Here is a 21,487-nt window from a genome sequence, read left to right as displayed (position 1 = left end):
GATCAGATAGCAGCCGAGTACCCGAGGTATCCGAGATAATAAAAGAAGTGAGAATCAACCCAGACCCCTAGATATCCAGGTATCCCTGGCGAGATATGTCTACGTAGCAGTGTAGTCTGCCTAGTATACTACGTAGTATGCGCAGCAAAGACCCCTGGCTCCCCAACGTTGTTTGTTGTTGGTATTCGTTTGTCATTTGCCCCTGCGTGAGAACCTAGTCAATATGACATGCTATACTATAACATGCGCATGAAAATGTGCATGTCCCTATGTGGCACAGGAGGTGCACATGGTTGCTTACCCACCCTCTTATCGGAATAAAAGATACCAGAGGCTGGCTCGATCAGGTAAAAAAAATCGGCACCGCAAACCACAACACCACTCTGAATAGCACCATTCTAGCTGTAATTGCAGCCTCCAAAAATGCTTACCAGACACCTTCCAACTTAACACACTTTTGTAATTGCTATGGGATCGTATCTACCTATTAAATGATATTTTCCTAGCTTAATCCAACATAGTCCTCTAAAGCTAGGTTGGCTGATACTGTTTGCAGTGCCGATTTTTATTTTTTTTCGTGACCGAGGCTGGGTGGCTGAGGTTCTTGTACATACAAGATGGTGGTCCGCGCCGGGCTTGGTGGATCAAGAGGGGAGAACCGAGCAATCAGAATTCAGCAGTCCTGATCACGGCACCTGTATTCTAGCCATAATCATATAGACATTGCAGTACTGAATCCGGCGAGCAGTACGAATCTCCCGTCATATGCTTGAATCGTCACCAGAGTTGACCAGCGCAAATGGTATTAATCTGGTGTCGTTGTATCCCCGGTTGCTAATAAAGCTCCTCATCATCATTCCGACACTAGCAACTCCGCGTTTTCCTCCAACAGGCGATATCTAGAAGCGCGCAATGGCTGCGACGATGGCCGAGATGTCACGAAGACCCAGCAACACACCAGCCACCTCAGGCTGGTCCGATAGCGCTGCGCCCAGTTGGATCGGCTCTAACACCTCGATGACGGCCTCGCCGGTGAAGCCGACGGGGCAGCTCCCGCCGCCGTGGGTGACGCCGTAAATGTCGACAAAGTGCCAGATGCCCCACACGAGCGAGACGTTGATGTCGACGAGGGCTATCGTGTGGACGGCGGGCTGCCCAGGCCGCCCTTGTACAGGTTCCATGCGGCGCTCTGGAAGAGAAACATGCTCCACACCCACTCAAAGCCGATCTGCGTGCCGCTCACCTGCATCTGGTAGCCATCGTCAGCCGTCTCCAGGAGACGCCTCACGATGCGGCCCATCAGGTCAGAGATGAAGCCCACATTGGATAATGCGGTCAGCTGGTTCATGTCTGCAGCGCCCCAGATGGATTGGGTGATGCTTTGCACGATCAACAAAGCTCCAGAGATCTTTTGCAATGCGCTCGAAGATTCAGCGTCGACTGCGTCCGCGTCCACCCCGGCTGCCTTCAGATCGACTGCCTCCAGATCGACTGCCTCCATCTTGGCTGCTGGTGCCGAGGTTCCCTTGCCGGTAGACGGCGGCCGGAGAGCGTCAGGAAGCCCGCCGACTGCTTTGTCGACGGCCGCTGGTGTGACGTCTTCGTCATGGCCCAGAAGAAGTCCAACGCTATCAACTATCCCTTCGGCGCGGGAACCTACGATGCCGACTCGACCACCGACAGCAACGCCATGGTGGCCTACAACAACCAACAGCAGGGAATCGGCTACCGCGCCATTACCGTCAGCAGCACCTCCTCCATGACAATCTCCTGGTCGTTCACGCCGCCAGCCCGCGGCGGCGAGCCTCCGATCACCTCCTCCTGGACGTCGCCCAGGTTCGACTGGAACTGGAGCGCCTGGTACGCCATCCAGCCCGTCAACGCTGGCGACAACGAGTCGGGCGGCGGCGTCCAGTTCGTGCTGCAGGGAAACCTGTCCGGCTTCCCGAACCCAGCCAGTTGCGGTCGGCGAGGGCACCTCGTGGGGCTTGGTCAAGCCGACGTACAAGATGTTCGTCGAGACCCTGCTGGCGCCCGTCATCAAGGCGCTCCCGGGCGCGTTTCGCTCAAAGTTCCAGTCCCTCTCTGCCCTCGGCAGCTTCGTCTTTCCCGGAGGCGGCACCTTCACGTTCCAGAATCCGGCCGTGAACAATGCGTTTGCACTGTATACTACCATTCAGTACCAGAACCCGAACTGATATCACCCAAAGCGGTCTCGGACGGGGAACTCGCTCATGAGGGAGCAGAAGGAGGAGGTGGATGGACATGGTGGAGAGTAAGAATAAAGGGGAAAAAAAGAGGAAGCGAGGCAGAGAGGGGGGGGCTCATATGTAGACGAAGAATTATCATGGTTAGGGGGAACTCATGTTGGTGGTCGAGCCCTGGTTAGTGCCCGAGGTGAAAGTGCTAGTCGGGAGACTGAGTATGTACAGAGATGAGGGAGAAGGAGTGCAGGATGCGAGGGATGGAGCTGGATTGAGAGAGTTTGAGCAGTTTGAGCAGGTTCGCTGGCCGTTATTAAGTCGCTGCCAGTCCTTGCTCCATCTCTTTATACGCACTCCTGGCTGCTTGCCTGCCTGGCCGAGAGCGCCTGTGGCCAGGGATAGGCACGGAGATCCCCCAGTCCGGACATTGGACTGCTAGCCCGCGAAAGCGACGAAACTGAGAATAAAGAAAAAAATTCAATATGATATTGTTTATCGAGTCGTCTATTGGGGACCGAGTTCAGCTGCGTATGGGAAATAGGGCAGTTCTTGGCGTTTGTCGTGTGGTGGATATCTCCTGAGGATGAAGAGGTGCACGAATGGAGGCTCGAGTCGTTGCCCCCCGTGCCGTAGAGCCACACTGCCGAAGCCCGACGGACTCTGTTTGATCTAATCAGATGGATCTGATAAGATGAGCCGTTTCGTTTCGGGGGCGGGCGATAGGCGACGGGGACAATTTGGACCTGCGCCCCTCTACCAGATAAACGTTCTGATTGCGGAAGCCCTCGGGTTGCGGGGATCCGAAAGCAGGTGGTAACGAAATGACCAAGGGAATCATAGAGCTGGGGGAGCTGGGATCAGCTTTTGAGATCAGGTCGTCCATTCCCAACCACGGCACACGTATTCCAGGCAATCCCCCCATTTTCGGATTTGTCACCAGTTTCGGCTTTCCTTGTTCTGCGCTAGGTTCGTTGACCAGTCCCGCTTGCCGGAACCGCCCACCGTGCATCCGGATAGCAGCCTTGACCGAAAGAAGGAACGCCGTGGTGGGGGTCCAAGGCGTCTCAGGCCCAGGTTATTGGGCGCAAGGTGATGCGGGGTTGTCGCTAAGAAATGCGCTGACAGCGTGGCGAGCGGGAGGCGGGACGATCCATAACCTGGCGGGCCGCATTCCTTTTTTCCAATGGCTCCCGCCCGCTTTCGTTTCTCTCCCTTGCGGATACAACCCCGTTTTGTTGGTTCCACGACAGGAGAAGCGACAGACACGAGCGTCTACATTGGATCCAACAGCAGTGTGCGCAACCAACATGTCGGGTCAAGAACAGCCCGTCATCGAGTTTGTATGTTCGCCCGCATCGCAGATCCCCTCTGTCTCACATTCCATCCATCGATCCGCTGCTCACCGCTTCGGCCCAAACCCTTAGGACCCCAACGTTGTGGGCAATCTTGAAGATGATAACGACTCCTCCGCCGACGTGACCAGGTGAGCGAGCCCTCTTGAATCGTCGCGATATGGCGTCGTGAGTTGACATTCCCGCCTCAGCTTGCGCGAATCGACCGCATCGATAACCTCCAGCATCCTCGAGTACCGACAAATCCATGGCCGGGAGTACCAGTCGTCCAAGACAACCGAATACTGGTGAGTTACGCAGTAGGGGCAGGCCCGAGCTATCCGAGCTATCCGGGCCATTTTCGGCGCATATCAGCAGGCTAACCAAATGTTGCCCCATTCCAGGGCCCCAGTCGACAACAAGCATATCGAGGGATTTGATGTGGCGTATGGTTCCCCCCGGGACACAGCGACGGAAGCCGCGCTCGTGCTGACATATCCCACTCCCGCAGACACCATTATACACGGATGCTGATGAACGACAAGCTCTACGCTGCCCCCATCGGAGACAACCCTCAAGTCCGTTGCCGACCCGACACGACAGGGTTGCCTCTCGCTTCAGCTAACCCCCGTGGCAGACAATCCTAGACGTGGGAACGGGAACTGGAATTTGGGCCATGTCAGCTACTCCTTCTCCATCCTCCTTTCTTTTGCGTCTCCCTACCAATTGCATCCAACTCGTTCTAACTCGTTTATCCTTGGTAGTGACATCGCCGATGAATTCCCGTCCGCCGAGGTGATTGGCACCGACATATCGGCGGTCCAGCCCCCCTGGGTCCCCCCCAACTGCTCTTTCCAGATCGACGACGCACAGCTGGACTGGACGTTCAAGGAAGACTACTTCGACTTTGTCCACATCCGCCACCTGTACGGCGGCATCGACAACTGGGAGAAGCTATACCGCCAGACCTTCACGCACCTCAAGCCGGGGGGCTGGTTCGAGAACATCGAGGTCGACATCGAGACGCGGTCCGAGAACCCGAAGGTGGCCAACGATGAGGATCACATCTTCAAGAAGTGGTGCGATCTTTTCTGGAAGGCCGGCGACAAGCTGGGCCGGACCTTCCGGATCGCGCGCGATGGACAGATGGAGAAATACATGAAGGAAGCTGGCTTCGTCGACATTGTCCATCAGCATTGGAAGGTGCCCATCGGCGGCTGGCCGCAGGACCCGAAGCTCAAGCGCGTTGGGCAGTACAACGGGCTGTTCATCGACCAGTCCCTGGACGGCTTTGCCGTCTACCCGGTCGGCGAGGTCTTGGGCTGGACCTTTGAGGAGGTCGACGTGCTCGTGGGCAAGATGCGCGCCGCCCTTCGGGATCCCAAGGCGCTGCCTTATTTCAACCTGTAACTATCCCTGCTCCCTGACTCGTGCCCCCGTGGCCGGACATTCAGTTCGCTAACCTTTCCCAACAGGCACATGGTTTATGGTCGCAAGCCTGATACCCCGAAGTGATACCCCGAAGTCTGCTCTTAGCAAGTAATTATCTAGTTTTGCGCTGCTATTCTAGAAAAAAATAGCCAAACAGACACTGTCTGCATGCCGCTGTAACAAACACACGAACACGCGCGCATGACCGTGGTGTGGCTGGGAAGTAACTGGTGCCTCTTCTCAGTCCCAATGATGGAAGTGGAAAATACCATTCTGACGGGCTGAGCGCCGAAGTACTTCCGTATGCGAACCTGAAGCCTGCCCATCTTACCTCTCCCATCAGTGCATGGCAAAGATTCTTAACCGAGGTGGTTCGAAATAAAAGCTCGCGCTTTACTTGCCCTACAAGCCGCCACCAACCCCATCAGACCATTCGGATGAACGACGGCTGTAGATCCTCACCGCCAGCTCATCAAGCTGTCGGTCATCCATCCTAAACAGATGCTCAAACATGCGCGGCGGCTGGACAAAGCTCTCCCTCCCTCGGAACTGGACCTGCAACTCCCTCATAGCCTGTATCCGCACAACATCCTGCTCCGAAAAGCCATCCGACTCGTCCGTCCCCGAGGCCGCCGCCGTGCCGGACTGCTTCCACGGATAGTCGTCGGCCTCGCACACCGTCCACTTGCCCGTCATCGGCGCCCCGACCCCGCCCTCGGCGTCGTCGTCGTCAAACCTGGGCGGGCTCGGCACGATCCCGTGGTTGAGGTAGCCGGCGATGTTGCGCATCGTGCACAGCGACGCGGCGGCGATGGAGCAGTGGCCCTCGGACACCTGCTCGACGAAGCCCGCGCCCGCGAACTTGCGCGCCTGGTGCAGCCCCGACCGCTTCGGGGTGATGGGGTCGCGCGTGTTGGACACGAACAGCAGCGGGAAGGATGTGTTGAGCGGGCCGCTCGTCGTCGCGTTGCCGAGTTTGCCCCAGTCGAAGGACGGCGGGTCTTTCCGGCCGATGTCCCAGCCTACGCAGCGGGTTGAGATGTCAAAGATCTGGAAAGTGGTGCTTGGTGTCAGCTGAGAATTGGGTTCTGGCAGAAGTAATTAGGTGCTTTTCGACATACCATGTCCGCAAACGATGAGACGTTTGCCATCCGCTCCCAGAGATCGCCGAGTCCTGCCTTTGTGTCGTTGACCTAGCCGGAGGAATTGAATTAGCCTCGGGTATTAATCATTCTTGAAGCTCAACCTTTCCTCGACATTTGCCCCCCCTTACCTTCATCTGCTGGTCGCTGCACATGACGGCTAGACCTCCATCTGACGGATAGAACAAGAGCTTGGAGTTGAGGGTGCACATCGGAGCCAGGTCTACCGAGTTCATCAGCTCCCCCAACCCGTTGCCCCGTTCGATCACGTCCAACACCAGCGATAGGACTCGGAAGGCCGTTGGTGAATACAGAATCGCAAAGGTCAGACGTTTTATGTCGCTGTAGGTGACGAGGTTCGGGATGTGGCTGCGGGAGTTGATGACGGGCCGCGGAGTCTCCTGCAGTTCAGCCATGATGGACTCGTATCTCCGCTTTAGATCGTCGACATCGTCACCCTTCCTCCAGATGTGGCAGCGCTCCTTGGCCGCGTGACAGTAGTAGAAGAATCTATCCAGAACCTTGTCGCTGTCCTCGGCAGCGTTGATCCAGCTCTGCGACGGGGCGCGGGTTAGCTTCGTATGTAGAACGCGACTGTGCGTCAGACATGGCCACTAATATGCCCACTCACATTGTCAAAGAACCACTCGTCAGTGTTCACAACCCCATCCAAGACCATCCGTCCAACAGATTCGGCTGCATGGCATCATCAGTTGCTGCCCAACCGGCAATATCGATGGGGCCACAAAGGGGACTTGCGACTCACGGAACATGCTGGCAAACGTCGCCCCCAGAACAGTACCATAGCTGAATCCCCAATACACCAGTTTCCCCCGCGTGCTCGGCGGCAAGGCCGCCTCTTCCGCCTCATCAAGACCCGTCGACGAAACCGCTCTCTCGCGTGCGTGCGGGCAACGCCCCCCCGCTTTCCGCCTCGCCCCGTCCGTCCACCGATCCCAGGCCCTCACGATATTCAGCATGTCATGCGCAACGTGCGGCGTGCCCGCATACCCGAAGATGCCGTCCTGCCTGTCCGTGGCCCGGCACAGCAAGTTCGCCGCCCGCCGACGCGCCACCGTCTTTATGGTGGCGGCGTCGCTCGTGTTGGGCAGGCCCGTCTCCACGTCGCCCATCAGCCAGGTCAAGCGGTGGAGCAGGGCCGTGTTGAGGTCCGACGCGTTGGGGGGTTCCGCCGCAAGCGGCGACACGAAGCAGTCTGCGACCGGCGTCGAGGCGCCGATGCCGCGCGGGTCGAAGCCGATGATGTCGTGGTGCGCGCCGACGACGGTCTGCAGGAGTCGGCCCGCGGTGAGGACGATGGCTGCCCCGGAACCGCCGGGCCCGCCTGGATTGAGGAGGAGGGGGGACTCGGACCAGGTGCCTGTGGCGGGGGAGTGGCCGCTGCCGGGGAGTATCACTAGGGCGAGGTGGACCTTTGGGTTGTCGGGTGACTGGTCGAGCGGGCGGCCGTAGTCTAGCGGTACGGTCAGGCGGGCGCAGTAGAACTCGTCCAACGCCCGGAAGCATGGCTCCCAGCTGAGGTCCTCGCTGGGCAAGATGGCGTCCCAGTCTACGAAATTGTCATCCCACGCCGGCTTCGCGCCGTTCGGGAACCACTTCGGATGAAAGACGTTGGGCCAAGTCGAGAGCGACGTCCAGACAAAGTAAAAGACAGCCACCGCCAGGGTGGCTACCGTGACTGTCATGGTTCGCATCCTCCTCTGCCCGCCATTCCCGGCGAACGGGACGGGTTCGCGGGGTTTGAGTTGGTGCTGGGGCTCTTCTTTGGGATTCCCCATCGCAGTCTCTCCCACTGGAAAACCGAATTCTTAGCAAACTGCAGATGATCCCCTTCTTATTCTCGGGGTATCGAGTCTGTGTTTCTCGATGTCGACGAAAGGTAATTAATTGATTGATGACTGGGGCAGTTGTTGCACGGGGCGCAAGGCAGCAGCGAAGGCGGGGTAACTTATGTGACAGGAGCTGTGCCGCATCCTTACGCGTAATCATTGGAAGGGCGGCTGTCAAACCACGGCAGGTTATTAATGCGTGCTCGAATATGTTTCAAGTCAAAACCTATTCACCTTGGTTGGGAACATGGAGTATGGATCCGGAGATGCTGTAAGCTCATTACTGCCAGCGACTCAAGAACCCGCGTCTCGAGAAACAGAGTCAAACCTCCCCTTCACGTCGTACCCGCCAAAAGTTGGTGACCCGGCACTGGAGTGGGGAGACTTCGAGAAACCTAAGCTCCGGCGATTTCTAGCACCACGCGATAACATCACACTACCAAGATTTCTGGGCTGAGGAGAGGACGGTTATGTCATCAAAGCCCAAATCAAGGGCCAGGAAGACCCCGTTGCAGTCAAGATTGTGAGTTGGTCTTTCTGGATGAGACTGACCTCCAGCACGCAGCTACCGTCGGGATGCTTATATTCCTCAACCCGAACCCGAAGACCAGAGCCGATGCACATGGCAATCTGTAGGCCTTCTCGACAGAAGGGCGCACGAGCGAGTCGAAACCACCACCCGAGAGCTTCGCACCGTTTGTGCCAAATGTGCAAATCACCCGCTGCTTAGGCTGGACCGAATTCAAGGGGAGCGATATGATATCAACACCCATCTCAAATGGATCCGGGCGCAGTGTTTCTCGGACCTAAAGGACGACGAAACATACTACGCTATCGTCTACGCCCATGTCCTGCAGGAAAGCTGCTGCAGATGGACAATATCCTCGCACAATTGGAATTTTTCCACGTCACCGGGTTCATGAACGTGGCTTTCAACGAGAATAACTGGTTGGGGGATGGTATACTTGTAGACTTTTCTGACCTTGTCCATCCATTTGCTAGCCGGTGGTGGCGGGATTCCGCCTATCCGCGGAATGTTGAGGTGACACGACGGCTAGTCGATCAGTTTGCGAAAAGGGCCCATTCTGTCAGACATAAGCCATCATCCCAGAGATCTGCCCCCCTGGGAGCCGCATCCCAGTGGCATGTGCACACCACCTGAGGGATGAGTTGCTGTTAGCAAATAACACACCCGAGGTCGTTCCACTTGCCAGGCTTGGCATATTTTCCATAGTCGTCTCTGAGGGGGTAAGGGAGTGCCCGCGATCTTATGTCGGCTTCGAGCGAGTTCGAGAAGGGGGGATTGAAACCACGAGTCCCCCCGCCCGCTGGCTGTATGTAGTTGGCCGTGATCGAGACGCTGTGCTAATTGATAACGATAGGGCAGTGTACAAGATCCCACATGGCTCTTACTTACCTATATAGATCCTATTTGGACCATACTCTGATACGTACGACCATACCCAGTGGAGAACTCGGGATCCCGTCCGCTCTCCCATAGATAAGCCACTGAGGGCCGGATCAGTAGTTGGGTCGGTGACGACCAGCGAATCCCCGGTGTTGTACGTTTTTTTTTTTTTTCCACCTTCGTTTTTTCTCCCTCCTTTCTTACCCCTCCTCTCTCCTTCTACATCAAACGAGCACGCCAAACCATGGCAAGCCAGAGCCGATCCAAGATGTTGTTGGCCGTGAAGGGGCGGTAGAACAGTGAAAGACAATTGACATGCATGGTGCCAACCTTGACCGCGTCTTCGCGATCGATATTACAGGTTTTATCCTCCTGCAGGACCGCCATCCGTCAACAGCCAGCTGACAGATCCGCTGTGGTCCGGATCGAAATACCCAATTATGTGCTTGGATGAATGAAATAGCGAGGATGTCGAGGAATGACAAGTTGGGTTGACTAACTGGCCGAACACAGCACGTTGAGTAGCTTGATTACCGACGATTTTTACCGTTTGTTGATGACCAGAGTCATTGTGCGCGCTGTGGTTGAGACAAACACCTTGTTTATACCGCGCCACAGTCCTGTCTTTGAGTCGAAACTGCCAACAGTCACATTGTTCCCGGGCGATTGTTGAACTGGATTAAGATGACTCGGCATTGCTTTGTGTTAAATGTCGTCGTTAGTTGTTGTCTTTGTGTTATTTCACTAGCACAACTGCTTTGTTTTATAACTTCGAGATCCATCTTCAACCATCTATAAAAGCCCTACAGGCCCCCGTGTGATGAATCTCCTGGCACCGCAAGAAGCTGAGCAATTAACGACCAAGTCCAAGCAGCTACTCTCCCCATCTCATCACGCACAAGAATGGCCACAATGGCCTCTGCTACTGGCAACCCTTTCGTCCTTGGTCGAACCTCTCAAGGTTCCATCCTCAAGAATTACTTCGTCGGAGGATGGTACTGCTGCAGGTGTGAGAGGTTTTCTTTTCCACGGATGAAGAAATGCGGCCATTGCAAGCATACCAGGTGTTGTAACTGCGCCATCGCCTCGACCGAGAGTGCGAAACAGGGAGAGTAAGGGAAACAAGATAGTGTGATGAGCACGAAAATGAGAAGTCCAGTCCAGACTCATAAGTGGGAAGGATAACAGCTTACAGTTAAATGGCATGGATTATGCCTCCCAAACACAATAGTTCTGAGAGTGTATGCCTTTATGCACCAGATGTGACTATGCAGTTTTGACTGACTGGATTAACCGTCAGGATCCAAGACTTAGAAACGGACAGAGTGACCGCTGCATTAACGGAATGCCAACCTAATAGGGTTAGATATCCCCAGTAGCCAAGTCGGTGCTCTTCGCACTTCGCCTCGGTGATGTTGAGGGGGCCATAGAAGTTAGTCTTGAAAGACGCCTCCATACATTCCTCCCTGCTCGGGGTGAATATTCGGGGGAAATATGCAGAAACAAAGATACGCAGCTCAACTTCACGTCATTTCCTCCGCCCCGCTAAGGATGGATCCCGCATTGTCAACCATGGCGTCAGTCCTGCACGTGTGGACGCTCCATGCCATGCCTACCCAATACGTGCCTCAACGACTCTCGCAGGCGCCGTGACGTCCAGGTCGCGCACCGCAGCCTCGGTTTGCTTGAGATGAGCAAGCTTGGGTAGCATTGCGTTCCGTCGCAAATACGTTGTCTCCGGCCCATCGAAGCTGGCGGACGAACAGCTCGCCGAAGCCGCTGGACTAGCTAGTCACAAGACAAGTCGGGGCCAGCATTCACTTGTATTTATTCTTGGCTCGGCCACGGGAATTGTAACGTGAGAAATCATGGCTACATAGTCCCTCATCTCTCAACATGGATACTGATTAACTACCATCAGAAGAAGAAACCGTCCTCCTTGGCTCCTTCAACCCTGCTCCATACCAAGCTTACTGTGTGCTAGTCTCGCCGAGAATGACGCGCTCCAAAAGATCCCTCTCGCCGCTGTTCTCAACGAGCCCTCTGAATACACCGCCGGGTATGCTCATCAGCTCCCTCGGACTGTCAAATTCAACCAATTTCCCCGCCTCCACGACCAAAATCCGATCGAAATCAGCGACAGTGCTCAGTCGGTGGGCTATGACAAGCAAGGTAGTAGCGTTGCGACCGAACTCGGAGCGCAGAGATTGCTGAATCAATGTATCCGTCTCCATATCCACCGCCGACGTCGCCTCGTCCATGACGAGGATCTTGGGCCGCGAGAGGACGGCGCGAGCAAGACACAACAGCTGCCGCTGGCCCTGGGAGAGATTGAGTCCCCCTGCCGCCACGGAACTTGTCAAGGAAGGGAACACGTTGTCTTGCCTCTCACCGCTACCGCTCGCCGCCGCCTTTAGCGCCGTGTCCGAGCGAACCAAGTTAACTCCCTCCAAAGCCTGATACAGTTCCACATCGCCGTACTCGCCGAAAGGGTCCAAGTTAGACCTCACAGTCCCAGAGAACAGTACGGGATCCTGAGGGATGATAGCGAGGCGGCTCCTGAGGTCGCGAAGGCGGATCTGCGACACGTCGACGCCATCGATGTAGATCTGGCCCTGACGAGCCTCGAGGAAGCGGAACAGGGCCAGGGCTAGCGACGACTTCCCCGCGCCTGTGCGCCCCACCACGCCGACGCGCTGGTTTGGCTCGATCGCGAAGGTGAGCCCGTCCAGCGAAGGGGGAAGCTCGGGCGAGTAGCCGGCCACGAGGTCGTGTACCTCCAGCCGGCCTTCCGTGGGCCAGGCGGCCGGCACTTCCCTCCCGCCCTGGTCTTCCGTCTCGATGTTGGCGTACTCAATCACCCGCTCGGCGGCGCACATGTCCATCTCGACGTTGGAATACTGCTTCACGGCCATGGCTATGATGTAGCTGTACCGGAGCACCAGGCTGAGGATCAGGCCGGCGAGGGACGCCGGAACGCTCTCCATGTACACCACCACGGCGGCTGTGAAGGTTGAGAAGACGGCCACCACGAGGCTCAGGCGCAGGGTCAGCCAGCTGTTGAGGAGCCACAGATTCCACGACGCCCGCGCGTGATCGTTGATCCTGCCGTGCATGATCCGGATGTATTCGTCGATCCTCCCAAAGGCCCGGATGGTGGTTAGGCCGCGGATGCAGGAGCCGAACTGCTCGAAGATGGGGCTCTTCGACGTGTTCTCCAGGCGCTTGAGTTCGCGCGCCCCGGCGAGGTAGGTGTGGGCCAGGCGAACGCAGACGCCGAGCAGGACGACGGCGGTGGCGAGGAGAGGCGAGCAGACCAGGGCACTCGTCACGGCGATGCCCACGATCTCGAGGGACCTGCCTAGGAAGAGACCGAGGTTGTATCCGAGCCTCCCGTCCAGAAGCGACATGTCGGCGAGGAAGCGGTTGAGAATGCGGCCCTGTGGACAGGTGTCGAGCCATCGCATTGGAGCACGGAGGATTGTGAATAACAGGTCGTTGAACAAGTTCCGGGATGACTCGATAGCGGCGAAGAGGAGGAGTAACATCCTCATCGCGCCGATGACGCAGGCGGCAACGGATATTCCCACGTACACTCCGATGTACAGAGCGAGGTCACCGTCAACGGCATGGAAGATCGGCGAGTTCATCGTACTAGTTGGCGGAGTATGGAAATGCTGGTTTGAAACAAGCAGGGCCTGATTCTCGGGGGTGTGATGTGGATCAGCGGCACCGGTCCAGACACTCATCCAAAGCGACTGGAGCATGACGAAGGTTAGCTACTGATTCAGACGACAAACAATAAAACCAGAGAAACAGGATTGGGTCGGTATGAATAAACCTACGCGGCCAAGAAGGAGGGCAATGTAGACAAGGAAGGCAACGAATGCGAGAGCCCACGGAAGGAGTCGCTTGCTGCTCCTAAAATAACTCGTGTACAGCGACAACGGGGTCGATCCCGTCGCCCTGCCCTCTTCCTGGACGAACTTCTTGGAGGAGAGAGTAGCGAGAGCCGCGCCCTCCCCCGGCGCGTGGCGCGGTCTTGAGGACAGGCCCCCCTCCTCCTCCACTTTCCCGTGACCAACCGCCCGTTCCCCCTCCTGAGGGATAGCGAGCTGCGAAAGGACGTCCGCCCGTGCCACATCATCCACAGCCCCGGCCCACCGCACGCAACCCCCATCGAGCAGAACGCAGTAGTCGCTGCGCGGCAGACACAGCCCGACGTGGTGGGTGGCCAGGACGCGGGTGCGGCCCTTGGCCAGCTCGCCGGCGAGGCCGTGCTCGTAGACGTGGCGGCCCGTGTGCGCGTCCAGGGCGCTGAAGATGTCGTCGACGACCAGGATGCCCGCCCGCGAGTACAGGGCCCGCGCCAGGGCTACGCGCCACCGCTGCCCGCCGCTGAGGTTCACGCCGTTTGCGCCGATGTCGGTGAGGTCGCCGTCGGGGAGCACGGCTAGGTCTGGATCTAGGCCGCTGGCGAAGAGGACGTTGTGGTAGCGGGATGGGTGGTGGGGGAGGCCGAGGAGGATGTTGTCCCGGATTGTCGCGTTTTCGATCCAGGGTGTCTGGGTGACGCATGCCAGGGCCGAGTCGATGATCCAGTCGGCGGGGGTGGCTAGGTGGTCGTATCGTTCGGCGGCCGGTGGCGCCATCGGTACATTGACTAGACCTGCGGCTACATCGCAGTCACCGAGGATGGAAGCCAGGAGAAGACTCTTGCCGGAGCCTGTCCTGCCGGCTATCAGACTGAGCCCTCCGGCTGGGAACGTCAAGTTCAGGTCGCGCAGGAGAAACGATTCTTGTTGCCGTTGATGGTGTTTCTGGGCCGGCCATGCGAGCGTGGCACGTGTGAAGGAGATGGTGTTACCAGCTGTCGCATTCGACACCGTCTCCACCGAAGAAGACATGAAGTCGTCGATGCGACGTGCACTCACTTGAGCCTCCACGCCTTTGGCAAGGAGATCCGGTAGGCTAGCCAGGGCCGCCTCTAATCCACCGAAGACCGACATCGCAGTGAATGCCACCGAGGGCGTCAGTTCGTTGTGGATAAGGGAATACACCGTCAACGAGATGGCAGACAGGATCAGGGGGAAGAATATCCAGAGAGAAATAAGTCCGACTCGGTACAGCATCGAGGTCCAGAGCCACCGGAGCTCTGTCTCACGTCTCTCGGCAATCCGCGCCTGCCACTGCTCCTCGAGGGCGCAGAACTTGACTTGGCGGATCCCCTGCAGGCATTCCGTGAGAACTGCTACCCGGCTGTCGGTGGCCCGCATCAGGTTGCCCTGGATGCGGCCCATCCGCCTCGTCAGAAAGGTATTGATGGGGGTAACCAGTGCAGCCACCGACAGTCCGGCGACGAGACTCTCCCAGCCGATCAACTCGACTAGGAGAATGCATGCAACGACAAGCTTCAGGAGATAAGTCGGGATGAGATAGTGGGCCGATGCGAAGTCGGCGATCCGCCTGGCATCTACCGCTGCTAGGTTGAGAATGCTGCGCTGGCCGTCCTTGAGTTGCCGGTCTTCTTTCTCCTTCCCGGTTGATACTTGGCTGCTAGTGCCCTGTGTCGTGTGTCCGGTATCCTTGAGCCGCATACATTTGCCAAACACCATCGCCGTGAGCTCTTCATGGATGGGAATTCCGATATCCGCGTATATGATCCAGGACAGCCAGGACTCAACAGCCGCACAGAGGAGCATCAGCACGCCAAGGACAAGCACCCATATCCAGGACTCGGCGGCATCCCAGGCTGGTCCCTGCCGCTGCTCGAGCGACTTCAGAATCGCATACAGGGCGATCTGCGGGCCGAAGCTGAGGAGGCACGAGACGATGCCGAGCAGGAGCTGGAAGACAATCGACCAAAGGTGGCCCGCGAGCAATACACGCCACAGTTTACGGCTTCCCGTTCTTTTTTGTTCAAGTCGTTTGAGGAGGACGTCGGAGCGTGCGGAGAAGGGCAGCTCGGGCAGGTCGTTGATGCCCAGATTCCGGTTATGGGTCGCATATTGCAGAAGCCCGTTAGCCCAGCTAAAGGTGAAGCGGCTCAGAATGGAAACAGTGTACTGTTTATCCACCAGGCGACCATTATGGAACACGTCGGGACGTCGAGGGAGGCAACTGCAGCAGACTGCCTGAAGGCTGGCAGCAGCAAGTTGAGCGGCTTGGAGCCTGGAGGACAAGGACATGTAGTCGAACCAGTCCGACTTGCGCCATTCCAGACCAATGCCGAGGCCGGGAATTACCATGGCCAAGATGCTGGTCCAGTACGCATACTGGCTCAGGCGAAAGCGTCGAGTGGGCCATGGTTCGAGGGATAGGGTCGCAGCTTGAACGGACAAGAGGACCTGTGGAAGACGAGAAGTGTTAGCCGTTGCTCCTTACACGTTGCGGGGCTACCTAGAGTTTCTCTGCCCACCCAAATGCTGTCCTGGAGAATGAACGGGATCCGATTGTCAGTCTCTCCCACCAGCAGGGTCTGTGAGACAGAGGCACCGAGCCCAGCAAAGGAGAGGAGTATGGCAGAGATCCTCTGCCATTTGCCCGAGAAGACCTCTACCGAATCTTTTGTTGCCTCTCCATCTTCGTCTACATATACCACGGACTCGGTCGTTGAGATGAGGGCATTTCGGGAGCTAGAACGGAACTGCCCGTTGAGGCGACGAGCAATGGATAATGCGGTAGGAATGCTGGCTAGAGCCACAAGAGACAGGCTTGCGATACTCGTCGCAAGAAACACCTTCTCCTCGCTTGATTCCATGGCCGACAACCAGAAGAGAGAGCAGGAAGTGGGGAGAAGGAGAGAAAAACACTGGAGGACCTGCGTGGCTCCCACGAGCCCGGAAGACAGCTATCTAGAAGTTGACTGATGCCTCCGTGCTATCTTCCTTCTGGGGCCCTCCTTGTGCCCGTCGATCTCCCGATAGTCGCCGACCATGTTCCGTAGCTTTTGGATCATCGACCTCAGCCCAATCGCGCTAACCTCCCCTTGTCTGAGATTTCCACGATCGGCAATTGTGGCGTAACAAGACAACCTCGCTTTGGTGTTAGCGTTGCTCGACTGCCGTGTGGATCTGCAAGGCTTGCACTAGGTGCATATATCGGTCCGGTCCCGTGTGATTGATCTTCGGTTCTGCCGCTGGGATCGATGTACAGTACATGTATCGGCCCGACGTCCTGTAGCTTAAATTCGAACTCACAATGTGGTGCTGCAGGCGTCCAGCTGTACCGCCTGTGGCGCCCTTGGCATGGAAGATAGTTAATGGCGCAACGGATTCCCCTAGCTTTCACGCCTGGGATCTGCCAAGTAGAGAGAAAGTGTGTGTGTGTGTGTATAGGTGCAAAGTTTGTCCAGCTTTAATCCAGACTTGAAGCCCAGCCAAAGAGCAAGACGACCAAGATTCACCGTGCAGCTGTGGGCCAATTCCTATTCACCTGTGATCATGGGCACCACCCAGGACTCTCGACGGCTGTGCTGTCCTGGCCTTCCGAATGAGCCTCTCTGGGTCAACCTGCTCGAGCGTGCCACCACCATCAGTCGACCCATTCTTCGCGATACCACCCTGGGTATCCATGTCAGCCTGACCCAACTCCTCGCTGATGTCGTCCACATGCGCCAAGTGCTTTGGGATTCTCTGCCTTCCGCCCTCTTCGACGACCAGGCAAACGGGATCATCAATGAATCATCCCCTTATATTGGGCTATCAACAGCCCCAAACTATGAGTTCTACGTTGCTTCCTTAGCCATCCTCGCCGTTGGCGGGGCCATCGTGCCGCTGCGTGGGTGTCCCCTCCGTTTCGCACCTCTTACGAAGCCAGCACAGCTAACAGGAGGGTCACTTTACGTTCCCGACAGGCCCCGAATTACCGGTCGCAGAAGAGCTCCAGGTCTTGAAGGACTGCAAAGCGGTCGCCATTCTGACCGGGCCCCAACAGATGTCGCAGTGCGGCGAGATCAAGACACTTGCCGAACGCCAGGGGTACCGCCTCCAGATCATCCCGTTGGCCATTCTAACGACCGGTGCCCTCGATTCGAATCCCGACTTCACCATCGACGCCAGACAGACCATACCACCAACCCGACCCAGCCTGGTCATCCGCACAACAGGCACGACCGGCGGCCCCAAGAGCGTCGTGCACACCCGTCGGCTCTTCCACCGCGCCTTCCCGTCCAAGCCAGACGACCTGATCCTCATCCACGAGAACCTCGACTGGATCAGCGGCAGCGTGTCCATCATGATGCGCGTCCTCGGCGGCGCCGCTGGCGAGGTGCTGCCGACCAACCCGGGCCCCGCCGCCATCTGGGAGCGCCTTCGCCGGGGCGGCGTCACCAGCTTGACGGATCACTCGTGGTTCTGGGAGGGGTTGGCCCGGCACTTCCGGCTGCATATCGCGGTGCTGCCCGATAAGGAGGAGAGGGAGGAGTATGTTCGTGCCGCGAGATCGCTCCGGTGGGCTTTCGTTGTTGGGACACCGCCTCCGCCATCGTTGCTTGCGTTCTGGGAGGGGACATTCGGTGCGAAGTTGCAGGTCGGTTATGTCGCAACAGAGTTGGGAGCAGTGGCTCTATCTACATCGCCGACGGAGCCGTATGTTGAGGTATGCCAGCACCGATATTACCTCTTCTCTTGTCCTTACGATCTGACGCGGAGTCTTCTTAGGGTTCCCTCGGAAGACCCCTCCCCGGAATCACAGCCAAGTTGTCGCAGGGCGATCATGGCGAGTTGCTCGTCAAGACACCATACATGTTCTCCCAGTAAGGAAACCCCATACCATGATCATGTACCATCCCCAGTCTGTAACAGGCGGCGCTGACTCCCCAAACACTAATTAGCTACATCGGAAACGAGGCCGCTACGAAGGCGGCGTTCGACCCCGAGGGTTATTTCAAGACGGGAGATGCCGCCCACCTGGATGGTGACAAGTACGTCTTTGATGGGAGGATTGGAAGCGATAGTGAGTGTCCCACAACTTCGACTTGGCTGAATAAGACAAGTACTGTCACTAACCCAACCAGTCCTGGACGTGGGCGCGCGGCAGATCTCCCTCCTCCGCCTCGACCACAAGCTCACGGAGCTGCCGTACATCTCGGAGGTATATACACTATGCGTCCCGCCTGGAGGGCCAGGAACCGAGGGCGGCAACCAGCTGGGCGCCCTGGTGCGGTTCAAAGATCCGTCGGTTTCCAAATCCCGCTCCGACGCGGCAGATCTGTACGCCGATGATTTCAGGGCCCAGCTCTTAGAAGCCCTACGTCCGGCCGAGATTGCGGTGGCGATCCGGGTTCTGCGTGATGGGGAGGAAATCCCGCGGACGTTCAATATGAAGCCGTTCCGGAGACTTGCGGTCAAGCAGTTCTTCCCGTCGCAGTTCCTTCCCCTTCAAGACAACGCTGCAGCAGCTTGTTGAGGAGAAATGTATTTATTTCCTGGTCGTCTAGAGTACATGCCGCACTATTTCGCTTTGTTTTCTTGATGATTCAGTAGACATACATGAGTGCTGCATATCGTCAAGACAAAAGCAAGCATGACACGACTTCTCGATACTTCAGTATGGCTCGGGGCCGTACACCTCGTTCTCTGCCCCACCACCCCGCCCCAAGCGACCCAGCTGGCTCCTGAAACCCCCCCGGCTGGCATCCACCAGCGGCCTGACTCGTTGGCCTTCCATGTCGACCCTGGCTTGCATGTTGGCTGGGTCGTGCTTATTAGCTCTGGTCGTGATATTCCTGCGCAAGGGGCTAAATAATATGGATCCTGGATTGACTTACCAATCCCGGTCAGGTGGTTGTTGACAAATATGTTCTCCCACTGCTTCTTGGGCGCGTGGTAGACCTCATGCATGATGCTGAGATGCGGATGGGACTTGGTGATGCTGTTCCACCAGGTCCACGCCCGACGGTGCAGCGGGCCGTGGGCATAGGCGTGAAGGTCCTCGACGGAGCGGAAGTAGCAGAGGACCATGACTTGGTTGTTTGTGTGGCGCTCATTCGCGGCCACCCACGTCGTCTGGCCGAGGACTGCGAAATCAATCTGGTTAACAAGCTCTCGAGAAAAAGAGCAACGGCGCGGTCAACTCACAGCCGTACTTGTCTGCGTCTTCCCAGAGCTCGGCCACCATGGCATTCAGGTAGTTCGATACATCTCTATACCCCGGACCGAAGATCCCTAGAGCACTGCCGGGAAGTCACACGATAAGCAACCATTTGGGGCGAGCCCAGGGCGGAAGATACAAAGCAACTATCATTCGCTCACTGGTTTGACCGTGCGGCCAGAATAATAACCGTCACATCTTGCTCCGAAGTTTGACTTGGCGGTTCGCTGTATTTCCCCGGGATCTGGGCCGAGAACTTGCCCATCTTCACGCCGTCCATCTGCGAGTTTCCGATGACGCCGCGGTGCATCAGCATCGTGCGCAAGAAGCGAAACGACAGCAGGGACACAGCGGGGGTCATGGCATAGAGCGGCGGCAGCAGCAAGTACGCGAGAACCTGCATAACGGCGCCCAGGCAAAGCCAGCTGCTGATGGCGAAATTGTCGCGGAAGACCTAGGGGTGATGCCACCTCTCCTGTCAGCACTCGCTGCCCCATCACCACATCACCACATCACCACATCAGAAACAGGGGGGAATGGCCGGCCTGCTTGAGCATCCATGGGAACCGTTGGATGGGACGGACTCACGGCATGTCTCGCAATTTTGGCCGCTCTGTGAGGGTCATGGCGTGGGCCACTGGCTGACGAAGTAACGAATGGCTTGAAGTCCATCTTGACGTGCGATGACATCTTGTCCGGTTCAGGGGCACTTTGGAAACCAAACCAGGTATTGAGGAACAGCGGATGAACAGCGGATAAACAGCATACAAACTCCAAGGAGACACATTGGGGGCTGTTCGGATAGAAGATCAGCCTAGACCTAATTAGATACCGGCTAGCTGGGCTCCAAAACAGGGATTAGCCTGGCGGGTCGGGGCTGGAGCGGTGTGATAGGCGATGTTCAGCTGCGCTCTACACTACCACTAAGACGGGCGGGCGCACCCGCGAGCCCTAGTGGCGGTTCGCTAATGCGAATCACGCTAAATTTGTGTATGTCGATCGCTCGAGGCGCGCAAATGCAGCGTAAGTACGGATACTTGCATGTGAAAATGCAGCACCCCCCCGGCACAGGAAACCAAGATCGACACTTGCCTGGACGAGTGGCTTCGCTGTGCAACTGCAATGACATGAGACTTTATTCTCCTGTTCTCCTATTAGTGGACTGCAAGTACGGATACACTAGGTAACGTAACTAACTCGTAATTAGCGTGCAGTCAAGCAAGCCACCCTGCTTGATACCCGCCTGACATGACGATATTCACCCGGTAATGCAGCTCCCAGCCAAAGCTAACCTTGAGGGCTCAAAGTATTGGGTAATCCCGGGGCTGATCAATGGGGTTCGTCAATGGCTTCTAATTCTAGGCCTCAACACAACTAGTGTAGTCCACTGCGTAATCGGAATTCACCCTGCCCCTTTCCCCCACACGAACCTTAATCACTCTGAAGAACTGCTGCTTCGGCTAGGTAGTTATTCCATGGCAGTAACTGATGAGCACACAACAACACGAGGGTATCTAAATCATCTTGGGAGCGGTCCAACCTTGAGCGCTCTGGGCTTTACTTCAGACCAGACCCTGCACATAATTAATAGATAACAAGATATGGCTTGTACTGGCCCATCAATGATTAGCGCTACACATTACGATTGACTCCGCAGCTGTCCCTAAAACGATTAGTCCTTGTCCCGTGGCTGGCTGGGACGTGTAGGTCCGTCCCGTCTTAGTGTCTGAAGGCTATCCTTACCGGCGGTTATCTACCCAACCCTGGGCTAGATCTACCGGTCTAGCTCATGACCAGGTTCCAAACGACGTCACCAGCTTGGGTTATGAGTGGCTACTTGAGGCCTCTCCGAGATGCTGATCTTCCGGGTGGAATATCAGAGGCTGGACCATCCAACGCCTGATGTTCGATCAGCAAGCTTCCCGCCCCAAAGCTTGCGGCCTGCTGGCCTGGCTCTTCGGCCCGGCAGGTTCACGAGAGTCCAAACAGGGTCATACGCCACACCGCCTTCGCTTGGTTTCGGCACTGA

At 57.0% G+C, this 21,487-nt stretch overlaps 7 protein-coding genes across 7 annotated transcripts; 4 read left to right on the top strand and 3 right to left on the bottom strand.

The window, feature by feature from the left end:
* Positions 1-1,606: 1,606 nt before the first annotated feature.
* Positions 1,607-2,198, top strand: QBC33DRAFT_563425 (uncharacterized protein; the record flags this gene model as incomplete). Its single annotated transcript, XM_060430281.1, has 2 exons — positions 1,607-1,918; positions 1,956-2,198. 2 exons carry the CDS (start codon positions 1,607-1,609, stop codon positions 2,196-2,198), a joined length of 555 nt encoding a protein of 184 aa, XP_060279037.1.
* Positions 2,199-2,834: 636 nt separating this feature from the next.
* On the top strand, positions 2,835-3,736 carry QBC33DRAFT_255487 (uncharacterized protein). Its single transcript, XM_060423049.1, has one exon. It carries the CDS (start codon positions 3,026-3,028, stop codon positions 3,626-3,628), a length of 603 nt encoding a protein of 200 aa, XP_060279036.1. The 5' UTR covers positions 2,835-3,025; the 3' UTR covers positions 3,629-3,736.
* Position 3,737: 1 nt separating this feature from the next.
* Positions 3,738-5,259, top strand: QBC33DRAFT_255488 (putative sam dependent protein). The gene is made up of 6 exons (XM_060423050.1): positions 3,738-3,843; positions 3,940-3,981; positions 4,047-4,113; positions 4,173-4,213; positions 4,300-4,941; positions 5,011-5,259. The coding sequence occupies exons 3-6, from the start codon at positions 4,063-4,065 to the stop codon at positions 5,048-5,050; spliced, it is 774 nt and encodes a 257-aa protein (XP_060279035.1). The 5' UTR covers positions 3,738-3,843; positions 3,940-3,981; positions 4,047-4,062; the 3' UTR covers positions 5,051-5,259.
* On the bottom strand, positions 5,064-8,031 carry QBC33DRAFT_551154 (uncharacterized protein). The gene is made up of 5 exons (XM_060429143.1): positions 6,875-8,031; positions 6,740-6,804; positions 6,240-6,662; positions 6,088-6,159; positions 5,064-6,016 (listed from the first exon to the last, which is right to left on the bottom strand). The coding sequence occupies exons 1-5, from the start codon at positions 7,905-7,907 to the stop codon at positions 5,369-5,371; spliced, it is 2,241 nt and encodes a 746-aa protein (XP_060279034.1). The 5' UTR covers positions 7,908-8,031; the 3' UTR covers positions 5,064-5,368.
* Positions 8,032-11,211: 3,180 nt separating this feature from the next.
* Positions 11,212-16,232, bottom strand: QBC33DRAFT_551152 (ABC transporter). Its single transcript, XM_060429142.1, has 3 exons — positions 15,785-16,232; positions 13,212-15,713; positions 11,212-13,124 (listed from the first exon to the last, which is right to left on the bottom strand). Exons 1-3 carry the CDS (start codon positions 16,124-16,126, stop codon positions 11,337-11,339), a joined length of 4,632 nt encoding a protein of 1,543 aa, XP_060279033.1. The 5' UTR covers positions 16,127-16,232; the 3' UTR covers positions 11,212-11,336.
* Positions 16,233-16,638: 406 nt separating this feature from the next.
* QBC33DRAFT_551150 (uncharacterized protein) lies at positions 16,639-18,840 on the top strand. The gene is made up of 5 exons (XM_060429141.1): positions 16,639-17,145; positions 17,222-17,964; positions 18,027-18,121; positions 18,200-18,321; positions 18,383-18,840. Exons 1-5 carry the CDS (start codon positions 16,809-16,811, stop codon positions 18,772-18,774), a joined length of 1,689 nt encoding a protein of 562 aa, XP_060279032.1. The 5' UTR covers positions 16,639-16,808; the 3' UTR covers positions 18,775-18,840.
* On the bottom strand, positions 18,771-20,236 carry QBC33DRAFT_551149 (uncharacterized protein). The gene is made up of 5 exons (XM_060429140.1): positions 20,047-20,236; positions 19,620-19,912; positions 19,446-19,540; positions 19,136-19,384; positions 18,771-19,058 (listed from the first exon to the last, which is right to left on the bottom strand). The coding sequence occupies exons 1-5, from the start codon at positions 20,146-20,148 to the stop codon at positions 18,913-18,915; spliced, it is 885 nt and encodes a 294-aa protein (XP_060279031.1). The 5' UTR covers positions 20,149-20,236; the 3' UTR covers positions 18,771-18,912.
* Positions 20,237-21,487: the final 1,251 nt, after the last annotated feature.

The sequence above is a fragment of the Phialemonium atrogriseum genome (genome assembly GCF_030411735.1).
Source record: "Phialemonium atrogriseum strain 8032-3 unplaced genomic scaffold QBC33scaffold_37, whole genome shotgun sequence".
Classification (NCBI taxonomy): Eukaryota; Fungi; Ascomycota; class Sordariomycetes; order Cephalothecales; family Cephalothecaceae; genus Phialemonium; species Phialemonium atrogriseum.
The sequence above is the reverse complement of the archived record's forward strand: the minus strand, read 5'-3'. Positions and strand labels throughout refer to the sequence as shown.

Excerpts from the sequence above, each read along its gene's own strand:
- QBC33DRAFT_255487 (XM_060423049.1), top strand. The coding sequence starts at position 3,026 with ATGACCAAGGGAATCATAGAGCTGGGGGAGCTGGGATCAGCTTTTGAG.
- QBC33DRAFT_255488 (XM_060423050.1), top strand. The coding sequence starts at position 4,063 with ATGCTGATGAACGACAAGCTCTACGCTGCCCCCATCGGAGACAACCCT. Across the intron at positions 4,114-4,172 it reads CCATCGGAGACAACCCTCAA|ACAATCCTAGACGTGGGAAC; the intron begins GTCCGTTGCCGA and ends CCCCCGTGGCAG. Across the intron at positions 4,214-4,299 it reads GGAACTGGAATTTGGGCCAT|TGACATCGCCGATGAATTCC; the intron begins GTCAGCTACTCC and ends TATCCTTGGTAG.
- QBC33DRAFT_551154 (XM_060429143.1), bottom strand. The coding sequence starts at position 7,907 with ATGGGGAATCCCAAAGAAGAGCCCCAGCACCAACTCAAACCCCGCGAA. Across the intron at positions 6,805-6,874 it reads GACGTTTGCCAGCATGTTCC|CCGAATCTGTTGGACGGATG; the intron begins GTGAGTCGCAAG and ends GATGCCATGCAG. Across the intron at positions 6,663-6,739 it reads ACGAGTGGTTCTTTGACAAT|AGCTGGATCAACGCTGCCGA; the intron begins GTGAGTGGGCAT and ends GCCCCGTCGCAG.
- QBC33DRAFT_551152 (XM_060429142.1), bottom strand. The coding sequence starts at position 16,126 with ATGGAATCAAGCGAGGAGAAGGTGTTTCTTGCGACGAGTATCGCAAGC. Across the intron at positions 15,714-15,784 it reads TTCTCCAGGACAGCATTTGG|GTCCTCTTGTCCGTTCAAGC; the intron begins GTGGGCAGAGAA and ends CGTCTTCCACAG. Across the intron at positions 13,125-13,211 it reads TTGCCCTCCTTCTTGGCCGC|TCGCTTTGGATGAGTGTCTG; the intron begins GTAGGTTTATTC and ends GTCATGCTCCAG.
- QBC33DRAFT_551150 (XM_060429141.1), top strand. The coding sequence starts at position 16,809 with ATGGGCACCACCCAGGACTCTCGACGGCTGTGCTGTCCTGGCCTTCCG. Across the intron at positions 17,965-18,026 it reads CGACGGAGCCGTATGTTGAG|GGTTCCCTCGGAAGACCCCT; the intron begins GTATGCCAGCAC and ends GAGTCTTCTTAG. Across the intron at positions 18,122-18,199 it reads ACACCATACATGTTCTCCCA|CTACATCGGAAACGAGGCCG; the intron begins GTAAGGAAACCC and ends AACACTAATTAG.
- QBC33DRAFT_551149 (XM_060429140.1), bottom strand. The coding sequence starts at position 20,148 with ATGTCATCGCACGTCAAGATGGACTTCAAGCCATTCGTTACTTCGTCA. Across the intron at positions 19,913-20,046 it reads CCAAAATTGCGAGACATGCC|GTCTTCCGCGACAATTTCGC; the intron begins GTGAGTCCGTCC and ends CATCACCCCTAG. Across the intron at positions 19,385-19,445 it reads AGACGCAGACAAGTACGGCT|TCCTCGGCCAGACGACGTGG; the intron begins GTGAGTTGACCG and ends TTGATTTCGCAG.